The sequence below is a fragment of the Sciurus vulgaris genome (assembly GCF_902686455.1).
Source record: "Sciurus vulgaris genome assembly, chromosome: X".
Taxonomy (NCBI): Eukaryota; Metazoa; Chordata; class Mammalia; order Rodentia; family Sciuridae; genus Sciurus; species Sciurus vulgaris.
This window is the reverse complement of record NC_136471.1, coordinates 18608800-18632520: the sequence shown is the minus strand read 5'-3', so window position 1 is coordinate 18632520 and position 23721 is coordinate 18608800. Positions and strand designations below refer to the sequence as shown.

Sequence of the window (23721 nt, the reverse complement as noted above, 5' to 3'; positions counted from 1 at the left end):
TCACTTAGGTTAGAACAAGTGCCTCTTAAGCGTCCACCCCCAACACAGTGTACTTGTCTACCCTGTCTCAATGTTTATGCTCACTGAGAATTTTCTTCTCACTCTTCTCTGCTTAGCTAAGTTATTTTCCTCTTCTAAGAGTGGGCAACCAATATTCCTGAATCTTCCAATTCTCATGGAAGATTGTCTTCTGTGCAAGGGGGTGTTGAGTAGAGAGGCAAAAGGGAACTTTGGATCTAGAAAAACCTGGATTTGGGTTCCAGTGATGTTTATTCACTATGTAAGTTTAATTTTTATGAGTTTCAGTTTCCTTATCTATAAAACAGAAAAATAATTTTTACCATACAGAATTGTTGCAAGGACTAAATAAGATCATGCAAATAACATGTCTGGAACATGATAACTATTATTATCACCAGGGTTGTCTTGGGTGTCTTCCAAAGCTCATACACTACACACAATGCGAGGGTGTTGCTGCAAAGATTGTCCCTCATACTTGTGAAATACTCTACTTGCACACAGTAGCCTCAACTTGCACATAGTAGGTCTGATGTGCTTAGTATTATTTGCCAAGTTGCATGTATGTTTAGTGTTTAATGATCTATAATCTGAGGAGTGGATGGGGCAGGAAGTGCTAGTTCTTTTCTACGTAGTTTCATCTACAGTGCTTCTCTGGCCCCCTTGTACCATCATTGGTCCTTCCACTCTGCCTCCATTATATTGGACTAGTCTTCTTGTACTTTGATGACGTTGGCCCAGTTCCTCTTGTCTTTGCACAGGCCCATTCTCTGGGCTAGAATAGCCTCTGTATATAGTCTCTAGCTCTTTAGACATCTATACTTATTTCCCCATCCTGGTTGGGTTTGTTTTCCATTGCATCCTTGGCATCTTAACATAGTGCCTGGCACAAAGGACAGGTGCAATAAACACTTGTTCCATGAATCCACTGGTTTCAGGAATCATTACCTGGCTCTCCTCCTGAAGGGGCAAGATTTTAAAATGAAACACTATGTTTCTTCAACTATCCTGATAGTATTTCTAATATCTAATCATCTAATGTATTTAACCAATGTCAACATGTGCAAACATTGTGCTAAAATATCATCTGTTTCTTTAAAAAATTAATTTTTATTGATAGGTCAAAGTTGTATATTTATGGTATACAATATGATATTTTGAAATAGTCTACTTCTTAATAGGTACATGTTTCTTAATCACTCTGTGCCTCAGTCTCCTTATTTGTAAAATAGGTGTGATGAGAGTACTTCTCTCATAGGTTGTAGTGAGGATTAAATGAGATGCTTGTACTACCTGGAATGTTTTCTCTTCAGATCATCACTGGACTGACTCCTTCTTCACATTCAAGATTCAGTTCACCTGTAATCCCAGCAACTTGGGAGGCTGGCTGAGGCAGGAGAATTGAAAGTCCATGGCCAGCCTCAGCTACTTAGTGAGACCCTGTCTCCAAATAAAAATAAATAAGTAAAAAGGCCTGGGGATGTAACTCCATGGTAAGGTGCCTCTGGATTCAACCTCTGGTACCAAAAAAAAAAAAAAAAAAAAGACTCAGTTCAAATGATGAGTCTTATGAGTCTTCAGAGGCCTTGCCTGACAACACTCTGGCCCTTTCACCAGTTTATTTCATGTTTTTATGTTTAAAGTTCTCCATGGCATGTGTCACTATCTGAATTTATCTTTGTTTACCTACTTGTTTGCCAGTGGTGTGACTTCAATTTCTGAGTCTCTTTCTGCTCACTGACATATTCTCAGTGCCTACAGCCATGCCCAGCATGTAACAGTACTGGAAAATGAATATTTGTTGAACAATTCACTTACTCTTTTTCCTCCAAGCCTGTGAGAAAGCTAATGGACATCCAAACTTTGGTGACATTTTTATGATCATATATGTTTGGGGAAAAAATTTTCAAAGTATTATGAGGCTGTGTTAGTCAGCTTTTTGTTGCTGTGCCCAAAATACATGACAAGAACAAATTAAAGGAGGAAAAGTTTATTTTGGCTCATGGTTTCAGAGGTTTAGTCCATGGTTGGCCAACTCCATTGCTCTGGGCCTGAGGCGAAATAGAATATCATGGCTGAAGGGCTTGGCAGAGGAAATCTGCTCACCTCATGACAGTCAGGAAGCACAGAAAGGAGGAAGAGGCCACAAGGAAGATGTACCCTTGTAGGGCATACTTCCAGTGTCCCACCTCCCCCAGCCATGACCCACCTGCCTACAATTACCACCCAATAATTAGTCCATTCAAACTAGAAGGGACTGAAGAGGTTACAGCTCTCCCAATCCAATATCTGAATCTTCCTCTATTAACACAGGAACTTTGGAGGGACACCTCATATCCAAACCACAACACATGCTTTCCATGCATGTAAAGTGATACAGCTAACGATCAAACTGAGAACGCATGTAACCAAGTTATGAGTTAGTGGTACAAAGAATAAGTGAAATGAGTATACAGATGAAGATACTCAGATGGGGAGGATTTTCTTGGAGGACCTTAAAGAAGAGATAAGTCATGCTAGAGAGAAGAGACCAGGCACTGATATTTGTAAACCACTTAAACAGTGCCTGACTTGTAGTAAAAGCTGTATATGTGTTTGTTAAATAAAAATGCCCAACTGGTATTTTCATGCCACAAGAATTTTATTTTTTTCTTTAAAAAAGGTATAAAAATATACAAAAGATATAATCATGAAGTTAACATGAGTTGCCATTTCTCAAAATTGCTCCTAAGAGGGTCATAGGGCACTTATTCATATGATATTAGAAAATACTACACACTAATTCTAGAAACAGCATCTTTAGGGGAGACCCCAAACCTGGGGATCACATGGGTTCAATCAGATCATCTGAGGGAAGACACCAGTCCTCATAAACATCAAGAAAGTAGGATGACCGCACAGGATGGGTCTCCTGAGCCTCTGCTTGGTGAAGTGAGGCCTGGGTGCGCTCTTCATTGAAGACACAAGGTGGACAGTCACAGTTGGGCCTTTGACTGGACTGCGACAAGCTGAACACCCTGTAGCATGTGTCGCCATTCTGATCTACAGCCGTAGTGTCGCTGGCTGTTCTCAAGGAAGAGGGCAGAGTGAGCCATGGGGACCGTTGGGGGGCAGCGCATGACACTGGGATCACATACTTAGATGAGGTCCCCTTAGAAGCGTAGTGTATCTCCGTGCTGTAGATGACCATGTCCTGAGAGATGGCCTTGATTCTGATGCCACATTCGGTAACACGGTAGGTGAACTGGTAGAAGTGTGGCTGAACGTGGTTGGCAGGGCAACCCAGGCCCAAGTGCAGCTCATAAAAGTGTACATAGACGTCGTTGTTCAACATGAAGGGGTGGACCGTGACCATGAACCAGTCTATGGAACACAGCACAGTCATGGGGTTTTGTCCAGAACAGGCTGAAAACAGAGAGGTGAAGAAGATCATGCCTCCGACCAAATTGAAAACTTTCATCTTTGCAGCCGATCAGGTGACAACCCACAGGAAGCAGGAGGATTCCACAAAGGATTTCTAGAGCACACAGAAACACAAAAGAAGTGACGCCTTTTATTTCTATTGAAAATTCAAATATGATCTTTTTATTTTTTAAGCAAAAGGTTGTTCCTAAAACATTAAGAATAGGAGTTAAGTGCAGTGGCACATGCCTGTAATCCCAGTGACTTGGGAGACTGAGGCAGGAGGATGGCAAGTTCAAGGTCAGCCTCAGCAACTTAGGGAGAGCCTGCCTCAATGTAAAAAAGAACTGGGGATGTAGCTCAGTGGGAGAAGGAAGAGGAGGAGGAGGAGGAGGAGGAGGAGAGGGAGAGGGAGAGGGAGAGTAAGAAAAAGGAGGAGAAGAAGGAGGAGAGGAAGAAGAAGGAGGAGAGGAAGAAGAAGGAGGAGAAGGGGGAGGAGAAGAAGGAGGAGGGGAAGGGGAAGGATGGGAGGGGGGAGGAGGAGGGAAGAAGAGGAGAAAGAGGAGGAGGCAAGCATTTGTGTGAGACAGAACTGAATTTTAATTTCATTATTGGAACTCTCATGTTTATACATGACTACAATGGCTTCTCCCCAACCCCCCACCAATGCTGGGGACATAACCCAGGGCATCTCACATGCAAGGCAAATGCTACATCCCTAGCCCTATGATAACTTCTTTAAGTGTCTCTACCATACTGTTTTGCTATAAAACACATATGCCTCCCTCGTGTGTAGAATGAGAATATACACTGATCAGGGGTGCTATCCCTTTGTGTGTGACCCCAACATGAAACCAAAACAAATAGTCTTTGTGTCAAACATTAAAACCAAGAGATAGGAGACAGTTTAATTCAACCTGGTGACACTTCCTGCCTTAAGTATTATGTACTGTTTTCTAATAGTTGATCTTCCTAATCCAATCCCTCCTTATTGCCTTTTGGTTAGCAATAGATTTAATTAAAGAAAACCCCAAGAAGAATTATAGCTTATTCCTGACAAACTAAATATTGAAATGTTGTTGAATGTCTTAATTATAAGTAATCAAATGAATGCTTCATGAATTCCAGCAGGACCATTGTAAATCATTATGACCAAAAGATTCCCTGGTACATTAACTGGAACACCTTGTAAAACAGTGAAGTTACAGAATCATAAAAACATGCCAGTCTTAAATTTTACATTTTTAAATGCATATCATACATGAAAACTACTTAAAAGTTCTGTATTAAGGAAAGGGACTCCTGGGCTTATGTTTCACTCATTGATTGACAAACTCCTCAAATCTTTGCTTTAGATTCTTTTTATGTTCACTAGCTTTTTCTTTCTTTTTCAGTAGGGAGATCTGTAGTCCCTTACTAGACCTGTTACCTTTTAGAGTGGCAGGCAGACCAGGGGGGAGAAAAAAGTAAAGTGAAGTGTATAAGCCAGGTGCAGTGGCACATGCCTGTAATCCCAGCAGCTGGGAAGGCTGAGGCAGGAGGATTGTGAGTTCAAAGCCAGCCTCGGTAACTTAGTGAGACCCTAAGTAACTCAGTGAGACCCTGTCTGTAAATAAAATATTTAAAAAAGGGCTGGGAATGTGGCTCAGTGGTTAAGCATCCCTGGGTTCAATCCCCGGTATCCCCCCAAAAAAGGTGTCTAACACATGATATCAGAAAGAGGTAACAAGCAAAAAAGGAAGGAGGAAGGAAGAGAGGACATTAAATGTCCAACTCAGTTTTCATTTTAAAAGTGAAAATGATACACCAAATACAAAGTTCCTAAAATTTGGAAGGAAATGTCTGTGCATAAGGGTAGGGGTTCACTTTTGTTCCCAGCAGAGGTAAGTAACCCTTGCTTAAAGTAATTTATTCTTTGACTAATATTTATTGAGTGCCTACTATGTACAAAAAGTATCTTGGGGGGGCTGGGGAGATAGCTCAGTTGGTAGAGTGCTTGCCTTGCAAGCACGAGGTCCTGGGTTTGATCCCCAGCACCACAAAAAAAAAAAAAAAAAGTGTCTTTGGATAAAAAGCATCCCAGGTCATTCTTTCTTCCTCTTTTCCAAGTTGCAAACAAAATGCAGCTCTTTCTCTTCTTTTGCTAGTGATGAATTTGCTGCATTCTTTAATGGAAACCATGGCATAGGGGCTGTCTAGCAAAATGCGCTGGCCTGGATGAAATGCTTTGTTTATGGGGACAGCTCGCTCTTGCTCTCTCCTTAATGACTCCTCATTCTCTTGGGAGTGTTGGGGTATAAAGAGAAGTCAAAAGGGTCTGCCCAGTTCTTTCCTTTCCCCTTTGTTCATTCATGACTCTCCTTGGGCAGTTTTTCTGTTTTTCACAAAGCAAAAATAGAACAGCAGCAGCAACACAAAAACCCTGTCCCCTTGCCCCCAAAACAAAACAAACAAAATAAAACAACGAAACAAGTAAATTCTGATGTGAGCTAGTCCTAGATGACTCAACAGTTAAATAAACAAACCACTCATGATGTATGATTTTTGCTGAAGTTTCTTTGGGAAGCTGAGAAAATTGCCCCGTCACTACTACACCATTATCTTGATCTAAAGACCACTTAGTCCTAAGCATGCTTTAGGGGTGGCTTTCTCTCCCTCCCCATTTCTTTTTCCCTTCTTTCTTTCCTTAACATCATCTCACAGCCTGAACCTATCTGAGCTGAATGAAAACATACTAAATAGGCCAAGGAAACAACTTTTTCAACCTATTTTTGTTGTTCAAACTCCCAAATTGAGGCCCAAGGTGAAGGTTGCTCTAGTCCAGGGAGTTAAGTCATTCATTGCTCTCCCTCTCTCAACTATCTTTTCTATACTGCTCTCTCTTCCCTCTCTCTCTTCCGGATAATTCAAATAAAGGTACAAAATGGCCAGATTCTCTGAGAAACAAGCCATCATTTTAGACTACCTCCCCATTCTGAATCAGGCCTGAGGAAGGGGTTGGGTGACATCACTGAGTTTGGGGATTCATTTAGGCTGACTCTCCGAACTTGGACAGGCAAGATAGAATCTGTTTCCACTGATTTTCTTAAAGCCAGGAGCAGATTGCTATGTGATGTGACCAAAAAAACAAACACGCCTATGCATGTGACAACATACCTTTGAGCTCAGAAAAACAACTTTATGGGGCCTAGGGTTGTGGCTCAGTGGTAGAGTGCTTTTAGCACGTGTGAGGCACTGGGTTCGATTCTCAGCACCACATAAAAATACATAAATAAAATAAAGGTATTGTGTCCACCTACAACTAGTGAGTGTGTGTGTGTGTGTGTGTGTGTGCGTGTGTGACTTTATGAAGAAGTCAGGGGATCCACATTTCAGGCGACTGTGGGACTCTCAGATGAGACTGAAGAGGAGGAGATGAGGAGGAGAGTGAAACGTACTTGCTCATGAGCTTGCTAATGTTTAGCTCAATGCCATATTTTTGAGACTGGCTCCCTTTTGATGAGTATAGGTCATCAAAACAGGCAGCTTCCCTTCCCCTGCTGCCTGCAATTCCCAGAGAAGGGGAGGTGCGTGTAGTGTGTGTGGTGTGTGTGCATGTATCTGTGTGGGGGGAGATGGTTATAAGTCAGTCACAACACTGTGTGAATTGATCAGATCAGCTGGCTTTTCTAACACCTAGCTGAGATGCGCTGGCAGAATGGGACTGGGAGGAGGGGGGAGACAGTGAGCTCTGGTTACTGGAGGCAGAGGAAAAGGAAGGCCAAGGGGCTAGAGATGGGAAGGAGAGGTCAGAAGAGGGCTGTGTGAGATCCCCAGACAGAAGGTATTTTTAACCCTAGCTAGGGCAAGGCACTCACCGAGAATGATATAATCAGATTAGCAAAGTTCAAGAACGTGGATAGCCTGGGAGCTATGGACGGAATTCTAGTTAGTCTGTAGAAACGTTCAGAACTGAGGGGGACTTGGGGACTGGGGAAGAAATAAATGCAAAGACAGGAGTGCTCACCTTGGGACTACTGTGCAGCTTCTGGTGTCAGAGCCTTTAGAAAGCAGGTCTCAGGGTTTGTATGACCAGGGCCCCATTTCCAGTTGGTTGCAAATTCGCCAGGCATTGAGCTGAGATGCATTTGTCTAACCAAGCAGGGCTCAACTACTGGTACATACTGTCCTGAACAGAGCTATAGAGGCTGGGCAAACCCAGAGCTGCTCATAGCACCTGGATGCAGAATGTTTACTTTCCTTGCAGCGACAGAGCACAAACAGCTTTCTGTTTTTCCAAATGGGGTCGATGCATATACATTCCCCATTAGTTCCTTTAGCAGAGTTTCTCCTCCTTCCTTTTTTCCCTGTGACAACCCCCTAATAAGCCTAGTTGTTGGCAAATCCTTTACATTAAAAAAATGAAATATTTCACTTTGGTAATATCAACTCTATTTCCTTCCCCCCTGCAATCAAAGCTGCTTTTTGAATAAAGTTCAGAAAAATCCAAGCACGCATGTTGAAGAGATGCCCATAGCACTGACTGAGAATGATATAATCAGATTAGCAAAATTCAAGAACTTAGATATGAGACCAAGACAGTCTGCTTCTCCTCTTCTTCTCTTTCTCCTCTTTTGGGGTACTGGGGATTGAACCCAGGGGCGCTTTATCATTGAACCACATCCCCAGCCCTTTTCTATTTTTTATTTTCCGATGGGGTCTCACAAAGTTGCTGAGGCTGTCTTTGAGATCCTCCTGTCTCAGCCTCCCAAGTCACTGAAATTACAGGCATGTGCTACTGTGCCCAGTTCTACTTCTTTTTGTATATATAGGAATGGAATGAACTGGCACAAAGGAAAGAGGAAAGAAGAGTTGCCACTTAACTATCATTCATTTTTATGCTGAAAATGTTGCTTATAAAGTTTAGCAATGATCTTTTTAAAAATTGACAAAAAATTATATATATACAGTTATCTCTCAGTACCCACAGGGGATTGTTTCCAGGAACAGAAGGAATGGTAAGGATACCAAAATCCACAGATGCTCAAGTCTTTTATATAAAATGGCATAATATTTGCAAAGAACTACATGTATCCTTTAGTATATATCATATCATCTCTATATTTCTTATAATACCTAATACAATGTAAATGCTATGTAAATAGTTGTGATGCTGCATTATTTAGGGACTAACGACAAGAAAAATATCTGTATATGTTCAGTACAGATACAAGATTTAAAGAAAAATTTTCCAGGTTGGGTGTGGTGGCCTATAATCCTAGTAATTCGGGAGGCTGAGGCAGGAGGATCACAAGTTCAAACCCAGTCTCAGCAATTTACCGAGACTCTGTCTCAAAATCAAAAATGAAAAGGGACTGAGAATGTAGTTCAATGGTAAAGCACCTCTGGGTTCAGTCCCCAGTACCAAAAACAAAACAAAACAAAACACCAAAAAAAAAAAAAAAAAAAAAAAAAAAACCAAAAAACGTTTTTTATTTTGCAAAACTGACTCTACCTATAAACAGCTCCATGTCTACTCCCCCATACTCCAACACCATTTGCAGGGAGGAGACTTCAGACCTTACCTCACAGTCTAAACAAAATTAAATTAAAATGTATCAAATACATAAATGTAAGATCTAAAATCATCAAACTTGCCTGGTAAGGTAGCTCAGTGTAAAGCACCCCAGGGTTAATACCCTGTCCTGTCCCCCACCCACATTTGCAAATTCCATCTGTGAATGCGGAACCATGAATACTGAGGACCAACAGTATTTATGGGGAACAATGTGATATTATGATACATATGTACATTGTGAAGTGATTAGATCAAACTAATTGACTTCTAAAACTTAGGAGTAAGACTAGTAGTTACCAGAGACATGGAGTAGGAGGAGAGAATGGGAAGAGGAAACATTGGTCAAAGGGTACAAATATTTACAAAGGAGGAATGAGTTTCTGAGATGTACTATACAGTGTGGTGCCTATAATTAATAATAATGTACTGCATATTTCAAAATAGCTAAAAATATATTTTAATTTTTTTCACCAGGAACTCTGTCTTAATGTCTTACAAGAAAAAGTTTGAATATTATGCAGAGCGTGATGGCACACACCTGTAATCCCAGCAGCTCGGGAGGCTGAGGCAGGAGGATCACGAGTTCAAAGGCAGCCTCAGCAATTTAGTGAGGCCCTAAGCAGCAACTCAGTGGGACCCTGTCTCTAAACAGAATATAGAAAAGGGCTGGGGGTGTGGCTCATGGTTAAGTTCCCCTGGATTCAATTCCTGGTACAAAAAAAAAAAAAAAAAAAAAAAACGACAACTAAAAGAGGTTGAATATTAGCATTTTTCATCTTGGGAAGAAAAGATTAAAAAACACACACAAATGCTTAAGTTCAAATCAGTTTGGGGATGCTAGTGAGCAAAGTGAGAAGTCAAACACAAATCCCTTTGAAAGCAGATGGGATCCCTGCCACCCCATTGCCTCTGATGCCGTTTGAGACATATATGAACTCTTTGCATGGAGAATGGGGAGGGGAATTAGCTAAACATTTCCACATCTGGTTTTGTAACAGTTTGGAAAAAGAACTCACTCCATAGGCTCCTGGAAGCTTTTGGGGTCGACAGTTATTTATTTTTAAAATTCAGTATACTCGTGACAGCCTAGCTATCATTTGTATATTGTTTTCCCAGAATCTTGTTGTCAAAACAAAGGGAAACAGAGGGGAAAAGGAAACTACGAAGCAGCATGCAATTATCTTAGGGAAATATAACTGTCAGGACTTTGATTTGCAGCAGTTCGTCCACTCTTGCAGCTGATTTGAAGAAAAAAATGCATCTGAGTGGGAATAAAGATTCTTTTGCAAAACAAGAACGGGCAGAAAAGAATCTCAACACTTGGTGAAGTCTGTAGTTTAGAAATTCACAGACTCACATTCCAACTTTTTCCTGCAAACTATTTTAAGGTTTGAGAGCCTTTTTTAAATTGAGGTTCTTTTATAGCCCAGTTTTAAAGAATTAGTGTGTCCCCTGCTCTCAAAGAAAGAGAGGATTGTGATTAATGCTAATCATATTGAAGGTACATTAAAGAGTTTGAAAATGAAATAACTGCCTTTGTAGAATTCACACTCATTCTACAGACTGTAGGACCGGTTCAGTTTCCATCCTCACCAAGCAGTGTTAAAGTAACTGCAGGTTTTTCATCATTTTGTGTGGAAGAAGAATTATGAACTGCTAATACTTAACAATGCCCATTTTCTCAGCAGAAGAAAACACCTTGTCTAAATCCTAAAAATGACTTCATTAAAATGAAACTTTTCACAGTCATTAAATTTTTTTTTCTCATTCTAGTTTCTTTTTTTCTGATTTCTCACTGTAGAAAAATTAGGAGAAATAGAAAAGAATAATTCTTCCTCAACTCCAAAATAACCGATGTTAAATTTTTGTTTTATATCCTTGTAGTTTTTTGGGGAAAAGCGTCTGTACATATAGATGCTTCAGTCATTTCTGGAAAAAAAAAAGTCAAGGCTTTTTGAAAGCTGTTTTTAATATTTGACATTGAATTTGAAAGCAATCAAAGCATTATTTTTGTTTGGGCCATCTGGTTTTGTTCTTATAATCTGTTAAGCTATCAAGCATAGTTTAAATGTCATGGTTCATCTCATACACAAATAAAGGTTGCGAAATAAATAAGAGTCTGAGCTCCTTGTAAGAGAGAGAAATTTTCGTTGGGTCACCAATTTGGTTACTAAAAGTTGAGTCGTCCAATGTGAAGGCAAACCATAATAAGCCTACATGAAAAGGGTAAACCATGCCCTAGCTGAACATAAATATTTCTAAATAAATACAGAAAGCTGTACTTTAGGGGAAATTGCAAATTTCAGGTCACGGGAACTCCTTTTCTTTCATGCAGAGAAGCTAAGTTGGTTTAATTTTAAAGTTGAACAAAGGGGTGTATTTCATAATTTCCATAAAATGTAAGGAAAATCCCAAATGCATGTCTCTAATTCAGTTTATGTTTTAATTTAATCATTTATTTCAGTTTGATTTTTCAGAAAACTACACCCTTTGCCACAAAGCCCCAGAGTCCCTTCTCATTTTAAAAGACAAGGCAGGTTTGTGTCTGTGCAGGGCTCTCATCTGCGCTGCAGCCACAGCCACATTTTTAACCCATTAGAAGTCTCTGGAAGTCTGCCCAGACCAGATAAAGACCCGTTTGCCTGGGATGATTTCAGGGTGTTACCATCAGGAGGCAGAGGGTTGGATCAGAGGCTCTTCCAGGACTTCACCACTTCTTTGATGCACCTGTGTCAATAAATGAGGACTCTAGATGGCTTCCAAAAATGGTCAGGCACATTCCTCTCTCCCTTTCAAAATTGGGATTTTTGGGTTCAGGTTTGCTTAAAGAGAGGTGCACATATATGATCCTGTAAGGGTGGCCTAAGTCCAAATCAAACCGCAGCTGACTTTATAGGCTGTGTGGTTGACTTTTAACGATCTTGACCAGTATGCATCTTTCTCTAACCCAAAGCTATCGTGTGTATGCTCCATGCAGAATGTGGCTACTTAGTGCATGTGCAGACACCCTGACTGAGGCCACTCGCCATCCTTTGGCTGCTGAGAGGCAGAAAAGGTTTAGAAAAGGTTCCTTTGATGGGAAGGCTGTCAGTCATTTTTTAGGGAGCCTACAATTTGGGAGGCTTGCATCCATATTGAAGTAGCTATGTGGCTGGGATATTGTGAGAATAGCAAATACCACGCATGCACACACCAAGGGGGCGATGGATGGACAAACATGCACACTAATGAGAAGGAAAACCCCAATTCTGTTTCCTGCTGTTGCCCTGATTCCTACTATTTCTCCCCATTCTTTAAATCTTGGACTATAACTTCCTTAAGGAAAAGGGTCTTGGTCTACTATGGTATCTAACTTAATAAGTAATCAGTAAATATTTTTTGCCATTTCCTTTTTTTCAGTGCTGGGGATTGAACCCAGGGCCTGCACTTGCTAGGTAAGCACTTTACCACTGAGCTACATCCCCAGCCCCAGTAAATATTTTCTGAACAGAAGAATGATGAATAAGTGGGTGGTCACCAGAAATTGCTGCCTGCCCCTGTGCCTCCTTGTCCAGGTCTTAAGAGCCTGAATCTGGTTCCTGCCTATCCCTGTCTCCCACTCCATTTCTAAACTCCCAGTGGAAGTTCTGGGGTAGCACAAAATACTTTCTAAGTTGAGAGTGCAGGGCCCTATGAAGCATCTGGGCCTGTCTACTTGCTCACCTGCTACTCTGTGGGACTTGCTGATGCCAAGGGCTCTACATCTGCTCAACCCATCCCCCTCTCAATTGGCTCTGTGCCAAGTACCCCCAATAGCACCAACACACCTTGTACCCCTCCCTCTCTTCCCGCTTCTTGCACTCTAGGCTGGGTTTTCTACTATGGCAATAAGACCCATTTTAGGTCTTATTTCCACATCTTCCACCCCGAGTTTTCTGAAAAGTGCTTTGCAGTTGATCCCGTCTACACATATGATGGAGAATTTCTCTGCTAAATATCACTATCCTTTTCTCTCACCCACACCCACTCAATTTTTTTGTGGTACTGGGGACTAGGAATTAGACCCAGGGGTGATCTACCACTGAGCCACATCCCCGGCACTTTTTTTTTTTTTTTTTTTTTTGCAGTGCTAGGGATTGAACCCAGGGCCTTATGCTTACAAGGCAAGCACTCTACCAACCGAGCTATCTCCCCAAACCCGATCCCCAGGACTTTTTTATTTTATTTTGAGACAGGGTCTCACTAAGTTGCTGAGCCTGGCCTCAAACTTGTGATTCTCCTGCCTCAGCCTCTTGTGAAATCACTCCCAGAGTCTCTCATCTGTACTTTAGAAACATGATTTGACTTTGGGCGTTGAAGCTCCTTATCCTCATCCTAGTAATATCAAAATACCTAGGAATGAGTGTTGTCTTGGTACCTTCTTCCTGCAATTGGTATTTAGTCAATATTGGTATTTAGTTCTATATATATGTATATGTATGAACACATAAATGTAATAGGTTGAACTTGTGTTCATCATGTATATATTGTAATACATAAATATTTAAAATAATAATATATAATGTTAAAAATAAATATAAGGGCTTTTATGTTATTGTATCTGATAATACAAACATATATGATTTATAATACTATTATACAAGCCACGAAAGGGGAAGTTCTTTCCCTCCTGGTAATCTATCTTTTCCTTAAATAAGAATAAGTGATATTTTCTTGAAATTTTTCTCAAGGGCCAAGTCTTTATATTTATATTACTTGACTACATATGTATATGTATATAATTGTGTCCCTGCGAAAAAGATGTGTTGAAGTCTTAACCCCTAGTGCCTTATAATTGACCTTATTTGGAGATAGGGTCTTTGCAGAGGTTATCTAGCTAAGATGAGACCATTATAGTAGACTCTAATCCCATATTACTTATGTTCTTACAGAAAAGGGGAATTTTGACACAGAGATGGACATGTGGACAGAGTGAGGAAGATGTAAAGACAAGGAGACTATGGCCATATGACTTGATATATCTATGAGGAAAGCCAAGGAATGTTGACAAATATCAGAATTAGATATTTGGGGCTTGCCTAGAGTCATCAGAGAGCATGGCCCTGCTGAAACCTTGATCTTGGACTTCTAGCCTCCAGAACTATAACAACTTTCTGTTATTTCAACCCATCCAGTCTGTGGAACTTTGTACCTAGAAAACTTAAAAACATATTTTCCCAACAAATTGAGGACACACATATCCCTTTCCTGAGGCAAGAGCCCCCAACTTTTGAGATCCCAACTCTACATCTTGCTCCAACCTTAAATTCCATGTGGCAGTAGAAAGATAGTGAGACAACAAGGAACGGAGACAGAAAGAAAGAAATGAGCCCGTCATAAGGGCTGTTGGCGCTGCTCTTTGATACCTCTAGCAGAAACAGAATTAGGACATGAGATTTGAGAATAATATGAGGCAGATGGGCCTAATCCTAAAAGTTGCTCAAAAATGGATGGAGAAATCTGGTGTGGAAATTAAGTTCCCTTGGTTCCCTGTAGGCATTTGGGTAGAGGCTGGGTGATCACTTGTCAGGGTGGCTGGAGAGGGAATAACCTGTCCTATGTACAAGGTTCTATCACTGAATGCTGTGTGTGTGTGTGTGTGTGTGTGTGTGTGTGTGTGTGTGTGTGTGTGTTGGACAGATAGGCACATAGATTAGTGCCTTTATTATGAACACATGCTGGGAATGCAAACATGCATACACTTTGCACGTATGCACAGTTTATTTATGTAGGTCTTCTCTTGAAAGTCTTTTGATGTCCTTGATGCCCACAGCCTCTAAATCTGATACATAGTAGATTACATCACCCTATCTAACAGGGACTTGGTTTTTGTTGTAGCTGGATGTAACTGTGTACTGGTGGCAATATCAAGGGGAAGGTGGCAGGGAAGAAGGGAGAGTATGTTATGACATAGAGGCAAATACTCAGAATGGGGCATACTGCCCAACTCCGAAGGACAGGGGTTGAGATGGCTTTTCTAAGCAGCGTGATTTCTGAAAGTGGGCTTCTCTTTATAACCTTCTTGCCCTGCTTTGAAAAGGTTGGGGGCTCTGCTCCTTGGAATGACAGTCTGTGGAGGCCCTACCACAGCTGTAGGGCAAGTTCTCAAAAACATAAATATCTTCTGTTTTATCTAGAAAGGAATAATAGCAGTGACCTTTAGAAATAGGATTCTTTGAGCTGGGCATGTTGGCTCACGCTTGGAATCCCAGCAACTGTGGAGGCTGAGGTAAGAGGATTGCAAGTGTGAGGCCAACCTCAGCAACTTGGTGAAACCCTGTCTCAAAATAAAATATGAAAAGGGCTGGGGATGTGACTCAGTGGTAGAGCACCCCTGGGTTCAATCCCCAGTATGCCCCAAATTAATTAATTAATTAAAAATAAAATAAAATAAATGTATTATGTTTCTTTTAAATGTTTTAAGCCATTATAAAATTCAGGGACCTTTTTAAAATATATATTTTTAGTTGTAGATGGATACAATATCTTTATTTTATTTTATTTTATTTTATTTACTTATTTTTTGCAGTGCTGGGGTTCAAACCCAGGGCCTTGTGCTTGCAAGGCAAGTACTCTACTGACTGAGCTATCTCCCCAGCCCTTATTTTATTTTTATTTGGTGCTGAGGATCGAACCTAGTTTCCTCACACATGTCAGGTGAGGATTCTATCACTGAGCTACAACCTCAGCCCAAATTCAGGGATTTTTAAAAAGCTTGTTTGAACATATCTGGGTCATGTATGGCATCAACTCTCAAAAATATAGCCTGTTTACTTTAATTTGGATATCTTTGATTTGTACAGAGATTCCCCCTGCCAATAGAGTATACTTCCTTCTGTTTTTCCTCCTAATGCTTGCAGCTGTCTTATAAAGTCCCCAAAGGCAGGTGTCACATGTTAAAGCTGTGGAAATAGGGGCCCAGAAGGGCAGAGAGTCTTGGCCAAGATCAAGGTTGGGTGAGTCAATCTGGGCCTCAGGCTCTTCCACCAGCCTGCTCAGTTTCTCTCCCCTTTACAATGCATACACCATCGCAAGACATTATTATGAGTCAATCATTGGGAAAGGAAGGGAAAGTCCTGAGGTAGCTTGGCCTATGGACTACTGTTCAAGACGCGTGGGGAGATCTGCTTTGGTGTCTGATGGGTGCATTATTTAGGAGCAGAGCAAAGCACACAGGGGCTCTGGGAGCAACTTTCATTGCTGGGGAAAGCTGAGAGAAACTGTAAGATGGCACTGAGGGGCGGGAATGAAACCTTCTAGGATAGACTAAACTTTGAAAATGACAAGAGGAAGCTCAGCTCTCATAGGAGGCCCTTATCACATACTGGAGGGGATAGACCCAGTGAGACACCAGCTGAGTGTGCAGTTTGTGCCTTCCCAGAAAGTGGAGACTGATTAGGTGGAAAACAAATACTCGAGAATGGAAGACTCCACTGCCAAAACTCAGGACAGCACAGAGATGCTCAACCCTGGGAGGACAGTCATTTCCCAGAAGACCAGATGATCCCCATATTCCAACTCTGTGCACCTGTTGATGAACCTTCCCTGTTTCACCCAAACAGCAATTCCTCAGGCCTAGTCACCAGTGCTTAAACCCATCCCAACACACTTATATCAGTATATGACGATATGGAAGGACCATTTAATTTCCCACATGGCCCCCCTTCCACCAAGTTGGAGTGTCCTCAGTAGTGAAAGAGCAGAAGAAAGTTCAGGGTAAATAAGCCATCAGGATATTTTGAAACCTGAATATTTTGTCTTGTATAGAGATGAAGAACTTTTCCTTGTGCCCTCAAAAAATTTAGCTGGATGTGATGGCACATGCCCGTACTTCCAGTGGCGGGAGGCTGAGGCAGGAGGATCACGAGTTTAAAGGCCAGTCTTGGCAACTTAGAGAGGTCCTAAGCAACTTAGCAAGACCGTGTCTCAAAATAAAAGGATTGGGAATGCAGCTCAGTGGTTATGTGCTACTGGTTCAATCTCTGGTACAAAAAACAAAACCACTTTAAAAATTTTCTTTTTACATTTATGTGATGGGAACAAAGACAAAAACTGAGTCCATGCACTAGATAAGGTTGCTCCTCAGAGAGTAGTTGCAGATTATGGAAACTGAGATTCCCCTGCAGAAGGGAGGAAGGAAATGAACTTTTATGGAGGCACTGGGTCAAGGCCTCTGTGTGCAGTATCTCGCTTTAATCTTCATTGTAACTCTGTGTGTAGGAACTATTATTACTAGAGTTATTTTGTGGAAGAAGAAATTGAGAATCAGAAACATGAGAAAACTCACTAAACACACAAGACTAAGTAAATGGCAAAGCAAGATGAGAAGTATGCACTATGCTCATGGAGCTTCCAGAGTTTTCTTTCATGTATACATCAATAAGTAGAAAGTAAACACAGGGAAAATGTTCAAAAAAGAAGCAAAGAGCTGGGTGCGGTGGCACATGCCTGCAATCCCAGTGGCTTTGGAGGATGAGGCAGGAGGACTGTGAGTTCAAAGCCAGCCTCAGCAAAAGTGAGACACTAAGCAACTCAGCAAGACCCTGTCTCTAAATAAAATATAAAAAAGTCTGGGGATGTGGCTCAGTGGTTAAGTGCCCCTGAGTTCAATCCCCAGTACCAAAAAAATTTAAAAAATAAAAAAATAAAAGAGGCAAAGTTTGTTTATAGACATTGGGGTCTAGGGTGATGGGGGACGTAGCGAAGCTAATAGCTTTTTAAGAAGGGAGATAGAGGGAAAAAAAGAGGCAATAAATAAGGGACAGAAATTCAGAGGTACTTAGCGTAGATCATTCTAGATCATCATTTGTATGGTATCACCCCTTATATTTTAGACTTTTTGAGAGCAAACTGCCATTCCCTATTTCAATATGCACATCATTTATTCCATAAGCTTCATGCATATCTAGAATATGATGAACCTGGGGACACATGGTATATTCAGGCTCTCCTAATCTATTTTAACAAGGGAAATGTGTATGGCTTTTGCACAAAGCCACCAGATATGGCAACTCCAAAGTATGAAGAATGTCCTGCCATCTCACCCAGTAAATCTTCCTGATGGAAAAAAGGGTACCGCACATTCTTGAAGTCTTAGAAATATTGCAGAAGTGGAGAATCACATATTCCTAATTCCACCCTGAGGACAGAGATTGTGTCTCTCTGATTTCATCATGTCTTTGGAAAAAATGCTGGTCTTCACCTACCAAACCTGGATGTTTGTGACACTGTAGGCAGAGTCCGGATGGGAGTCGGGGGTGCAGGGGAATACAGATAGCCAATGATGTAGTCAGTGGGTGACTTTCCATTAGCGCCATGTTTTAAATGGCCAGAGCTAGGCAGCCCTTGTGCTCTGACATTAGGTTTTTATAGACTTTTAGTGCTCGTTTTAAAAGAAAGAACCCACTTAGTGAGATTGAAGAAAACAGCAGGACTGAGGTGTTCTTTATTCCTGTTGAAACCACTGGCTTGAGGTACTGGAGAAAGGAATTGAGCTTATTTCCCCCAGTAATACCATCTGGTGGTTTCTCAGCCTCTTTATGAAGAATCCTATATTATTTGAGCCATGAACTTGGCTCATAATAAGAGCTGAACAACTGTGGCACCCACCTGTTAGAAATCAAGACTGGGGTATTAAAACCAGAAGCGCTGGTCCATTAGAAGGGCCTGGCTGTGTTGTGTGGAAGGCGAACCTCTTCTAAATCCAGGGATTAGCATGTTCAACATTGGGGCAAGGACTGAAGCAGGTGCTCATTCTATGGGTTATTCAGATTCATTTTTCTGACTGCCTAGAGGTAGAAGCTGAAATAGAATAAGTCCTCAAAGGGCATGACCCCATATGGGATGGGGAAGTAAGTCAGACATTCCCTATCCTTTTCTTGCTTGGAAAATGGAAAGAGACTCTTGGCACAAAATGGCAGCTGCCATGGCTCTTTGGTGGTTGTGCTATGGAACTAGGTGGGGAAGAGCTAACTAAAGAAATAGGAAGGATTGTGTTTGTCAGGGAACGTGAATTTGAAATACACCTTCACTAGTGATCTAAGTCTTAAAACACTCTCAAAAGGATCGCCCTTTTTTGTGTGTGGGAGGAGTGGTAAAGGGGATGGAACCCGGATGTGCCTTACCACTGAGCTATATCCCCAGTGCCTTTGTTTTTTATTTTGAGGCACGGTCTCTCTAAGTTGCCCAGGCTGCTCTCAAACTTGCCATTCTCCTGCCTCGGCCTCGCAGGTCACTGGGATTACAGGAGTGTACCACCATGCCCAGCTCAAAGGATCACCCTAACATTATTTATAAAATAACCTGATTTTCAGGCAGAACAACTTCTCTTTAAGCCTCTTTTAGAGATTTTGCCTGTGGGAGATTGTTGAAGTGGGAGGTATCTTTTAAAAAACATTTATGTAGATTTATTATTTCTAAGTACAAGGGGTGAGAGTTGGACTCTCTTCTTACGTTTCCTTGAATGTACAAGGGTGGCTGGCAACTTAGTACTAGTAGTATTCTGCTTCTGAGTGCCCCTATATGGGCACGTCCTTGGGACTTCTAGACTTGGCTGACTGCATATTGCGGATAAGAAGTAATCTTTGTGAGGAGGAAAGGAAAGTTTATGGAGGAGACAGTGACATAGTTTACCTCTTGGGACAGAAGTGGGTGCAATTTAGAGGGACAGAAAAAGGGTGAGGATAAAGTCTAGGGGAAGAATTTTGCAAATAATGAGGTCCTGGTGGGCTGATTTTGTTGTGTCAAGAGAGACTGGAATGAAAGTGCTGTTTTCTCCACTAGCTGGGTAATCATGCGTGTTACTTTCTAAGCATCATTTTCTTCCTTTGTAAAATGAGAATAATATTACAACAATAATACTTCATAAATTTGTTGTGATCATTAATGAGGCTATGAGTGTGGAATTGTTTAGTATAGTTCCTGACATATAAATGCTCAACCAGTGTTAATTATGGATGAATAATTAACTAAGCTAAACTGCGTACGGAAACAGCATTCAGGGCACCTTTTAGAAGCTCTTAATCTATTTTCTTGCTTACATCTATTTTTTCCTTCTATTTTTTGTTTTTAGTTGTAGATGTACATAATGCTTTTATTTTATTTATTTATTTATATGTGGTGCTGAGAATCGAACCCAGTGCCTCACACGTGCTAGGCAAGCGCTCTACCACTGAGCCACAACCCCAGTCCTTTTTCTTCTATTTTTAAGGGTTTTTTTTTTTTTTGGAAGTAGGGGGATTGAACCTAGGAGTTTTCTGCCACTGAGCTATATCCCCTGTACTTCTGATTTTTCAAAATTTGAGACAGGGTCTCCCTAAGTTGCCCTACTGGCCTCAAACTTTGGAATCCTCCTGCTTCAGTCTTCTGAGTCACTGGAATCACAGGCATGCACCATTGTATTTGGCTCTTTCTTACATCTAAACCACATCTGATCATGTGTACGTTTGAATATATAATAACAACTCCCATTATTATGTATAATTATAATGCACTAATAAAAAAATTAAGAAAAAAGCCCACATCTGAATTCTTAAAATGTCAGGGTGCTGGGGGTAGAAACAATTATATTTTAAATCATAACTAACAGTGATTGAGCACTTACGTCAGGAACTAAACAGTTTTACATTCATTGTTTTATGTATGTATGTATGTATGTATGTATGTATGTATTTTTGGTACTGGGGACTGTACTCAGGGGCACTCAACTACTGAGCCACATTCCCAGTCATTTTATATTTTATTTAGAGACAGGGTCTCACTGAGTTGCTTAGGTAGGGCCTCACTAAGTTGCTGAGGCTGCCTTTGAACTCACAATCCTCCTGCCTGAGCTTCCGAGCCGCTGGAATTACAGGAATGTGCCACAGTACCCAGTTTCATTGTTGCATTTAATGATCCTGAGAACCCTACGAGGTATTATTGCTATTATAAGCATTGCCCTCTTTTACACAAGAAGAAAACAATGCTTAGAAAATAACATCCAAGGTCACATTGCTAATAAAAACAGTGCAGTTTCATTCTGGGTCTCTCTTGAGGCACCAGTCTCTGAGCTAATAGACTATCATTTCTATGCCCTAGCGCTTAAAACACTCAAATATATTAGATATACAGACCTAAACTAGAATTGGAGCTCTGTCACTTCCTAGCTGTGTGACCCTGGGCAGGTCACTTCCCCCTCCTGGTTCCAGTTTCCTCATATAAAACAGGGAACATTTGTTAACAACAGCAACCTAATAGGACTGGAAGACTGAAGAAGGTATGAGAATCTGCACGTACAGGAACTGGCACAGAGCAAGGGTCCCATAAATGGAAGCTATAGAATAGGCGCAGGCAGACAGCCTGGCTGCAGGGCTCCTTCTGCCCCCACCTCCCTCCACTCCCTGGTTAGTCCCAACTAGAGTGCCATCAATCTGCCACTCTCCTTGGGGGGTTGCTGGAAATTCCTGGCGCAGATGTGTCCTACAGGGACGAATTTTGGATATTCCTGCATCCACCCCTGTTACCACTGAATTATGGGGAGAGAGAAGAGGAGAGAAGACCCATTGAGAGGGAGAGGAGAAAACAAACGTCTTCTGTGTACTCCTGCCCTGGCTCATGCCTGAAATAGGTGTTCGGTAAATACTTGAGGAATGTATGTACAAGTGAATGAAAAAAGAGACGGCGGGTAGGCATCCGGGAAGGGAGAGACAGAAATGACAGTGGTGGCAAACTTTTCCTGCCTCCATGACATCTGCCTTGGGGGTGTCCCCTGGCTTTGGATTGTAGCCAACTCTAACTCTCTCCTTCCTTTTGCAAAGGTCACATGCCACATCAAGATACCCAGACAGAAGCTTGTGGGGGGCATCCACACTTTGGATTCAGAACACCTGACTTTCTCAGCTGGGGCAGAAAACAGAGCTTCATTCTAATGCTGGTCCCTGGAAGCTCCTCCAGGGATATCCAGATATAATCCACCCATCAATTTGAGGTTCCCTTCTTGTCCTGAAACTGAACAGTGGAGCCAGACAATGGATACACCAGTCAGCTTCCATTTTTAATTCAGCACCGTGTAAGCAATGTGACTACCAGATTTTACTGTGAAAGAGTTGCCAATGAATAAAGTCACCTGTACACACAGGTGAATGAGCATGAACACTGAATGTGCATGCTGACATTCAAAGGATGTGGGGCTGAGGATTATGCTTTTTATGGGCAACATTTTCAAACATTATGTGCCATGGTTTCTCAGTGCCCTTCATAAACTCAACTTCTGTTCTGACATTTGTTTCAAATCAGACTTCCTTCCATAAAAATACCACTTAAGGACCCACAAGCAGAATATGCATTTGGCTTTTCCTGGGCATTAAATATTTTATTTCATGTGCTGATTTTCACACTACACTGCTGGAAAATTAATAAACATCTAATTAGTTGTCTGTGTGACAATCTCTAACCACAGAAGCAACAGTGATTTGGATTCTGAATCCTCGATTCTTTACCTTTTGTTTTCTATGAGCTTCTGGCCTTGATTGCACACCCAAACTCCTGTTACCCACAAAATCTGCAAATGACACACAAAACAGGCAAAAATATCCCCCATTCCCACCAAATAAAAACAAGGAATTGGAAAAAAGATTGTACCTTTCATGATGCAATTTAAATTTTAAAAATCATTTTAAAGGGAGCCATGAAGCCAGACCTTTCTAACACATGTAACTTGTTGATTGGTTTCATATTCACAGCAGTTCTGGCTGGCTCTGGTATTGGGGTCTGACTCAGCAAACCTCTGCTTTATCTCATTCCACATGTGCTGAGAATGAGGGCTATCTATAAATTGCCCAGCTAATGGGTCAGCGAATGAGCCCCAGGGAGTGTGTTTATAATGTCCTGAGGTAGAGACCCTGAGGTGGGGGTAATTTTGGCCTAAGGGCAGCTGGTTAGGTAGCTGGTGGAGAACAGTTGTTGGAAGGGGACTACTTCTATGGAAGGTAGCATTTAAACTTGAACTTCCATGTGGAACTGTCCAAGTTGAACTGACCTTGGGTTGAATTCTATTCCTCAGTACTTGTTATACTAGCTTATGCTTAGACACCAGATGCACAAGAAGTTGAGGGGGACAACCAGGGTTGCAAAGAAAGGCGCTTTGCCTACTTCCTGAGTCACAGCACTATTGGGGAAAAGTTGGGACACAAAGGTGGCAATTTCATGTGACCTCCTTCCTCCCCTTCAATATGATGTTTTGATGGAACTTGGTATTGAGAATGTACTGTGAACAGGGCTCTCATTTAAAGTTTAAAATGTCCTTTCATAACTGTTGGAAAGGAGGTTTGTATACATAGAGAGTATCTAGGATTTGCCCATTTCTGTAAAAAAAAAAAATCCTTCCTGACTGTAAATCCTGTGCTCTGTAAATAATTTGTGGGTCCAAGAAGACCAACAACTCGCATTTTCCTACCCCACTGCCCGCCCTGTTTTGGAAGCCCACAGTCAGGGGAGGGGTAAAGGGCATCTTTGAGGGAGGAGATGACAAATGGATCCAAACCTCCATATTTATTTAGTAAACAAGCTCATCATCTTCTATATTTTAAAATTCGCTGTGAGCAAATACAAGCACAGGCTTCATTTGGGGGGAAAATGCACAGTCATATCCTTAAAGTCATTTGGTAATTGCAGGAAGGGGACAGTGATATTCCACCCAGGTGCCCAGTACAGCACACCTGTGAGTTGGGAAACAAAATCTCAGCATTAAA

At 41.4% G+C, this 23721-nt stretch overlaps 2 protein-coding genes across 5 annotated transcripts in view; both read right to left on the bottom strand.

The window, feature by feature from the left end:
* Positions 1-2795: 2795 nt before the first annotated feature.
* PLAC1 (placenta enriched 1) lies at positions 2796-3478 on the bottom strand (the record flags this gene model as incomplete). The annotated part of the gene is made up of 1 exon (XM_079124638.1): positions 2796-3478. The coding sequence occupies one exon, from the start codon at positions 3476-3478 to the stop codon at positions 2843-2845; it is 636 nt and encodes a 211-aa protein (XP_078980764.1). The 3' UTR covers positions 2796-2842.
* PABIR2 (PABIR family member 2) overlaps positions 3407-23721 on the bottom strand; it is a 228536-nt gene continuing 208221 nt past the window's right edge. For 3 of the 4 annotated variants that reach the window (XM_079124625.1, XM_079124629.1, XM_079124610.1), the window contains one exon: positions 3460-3535. In XM_079124625.1, coding sequence (XP_078980751.1) covers positions 3475-3535 — 61 coding nt within the window. In that variant the 3' untranslated portion in view covers positions 3460-3474. Of the gene's footprint in view, positions 3536-23721 lie in introns of all 4 variants that reach the window. The other variant, XM_079124619.1, reaches the window with a different exon arrangement.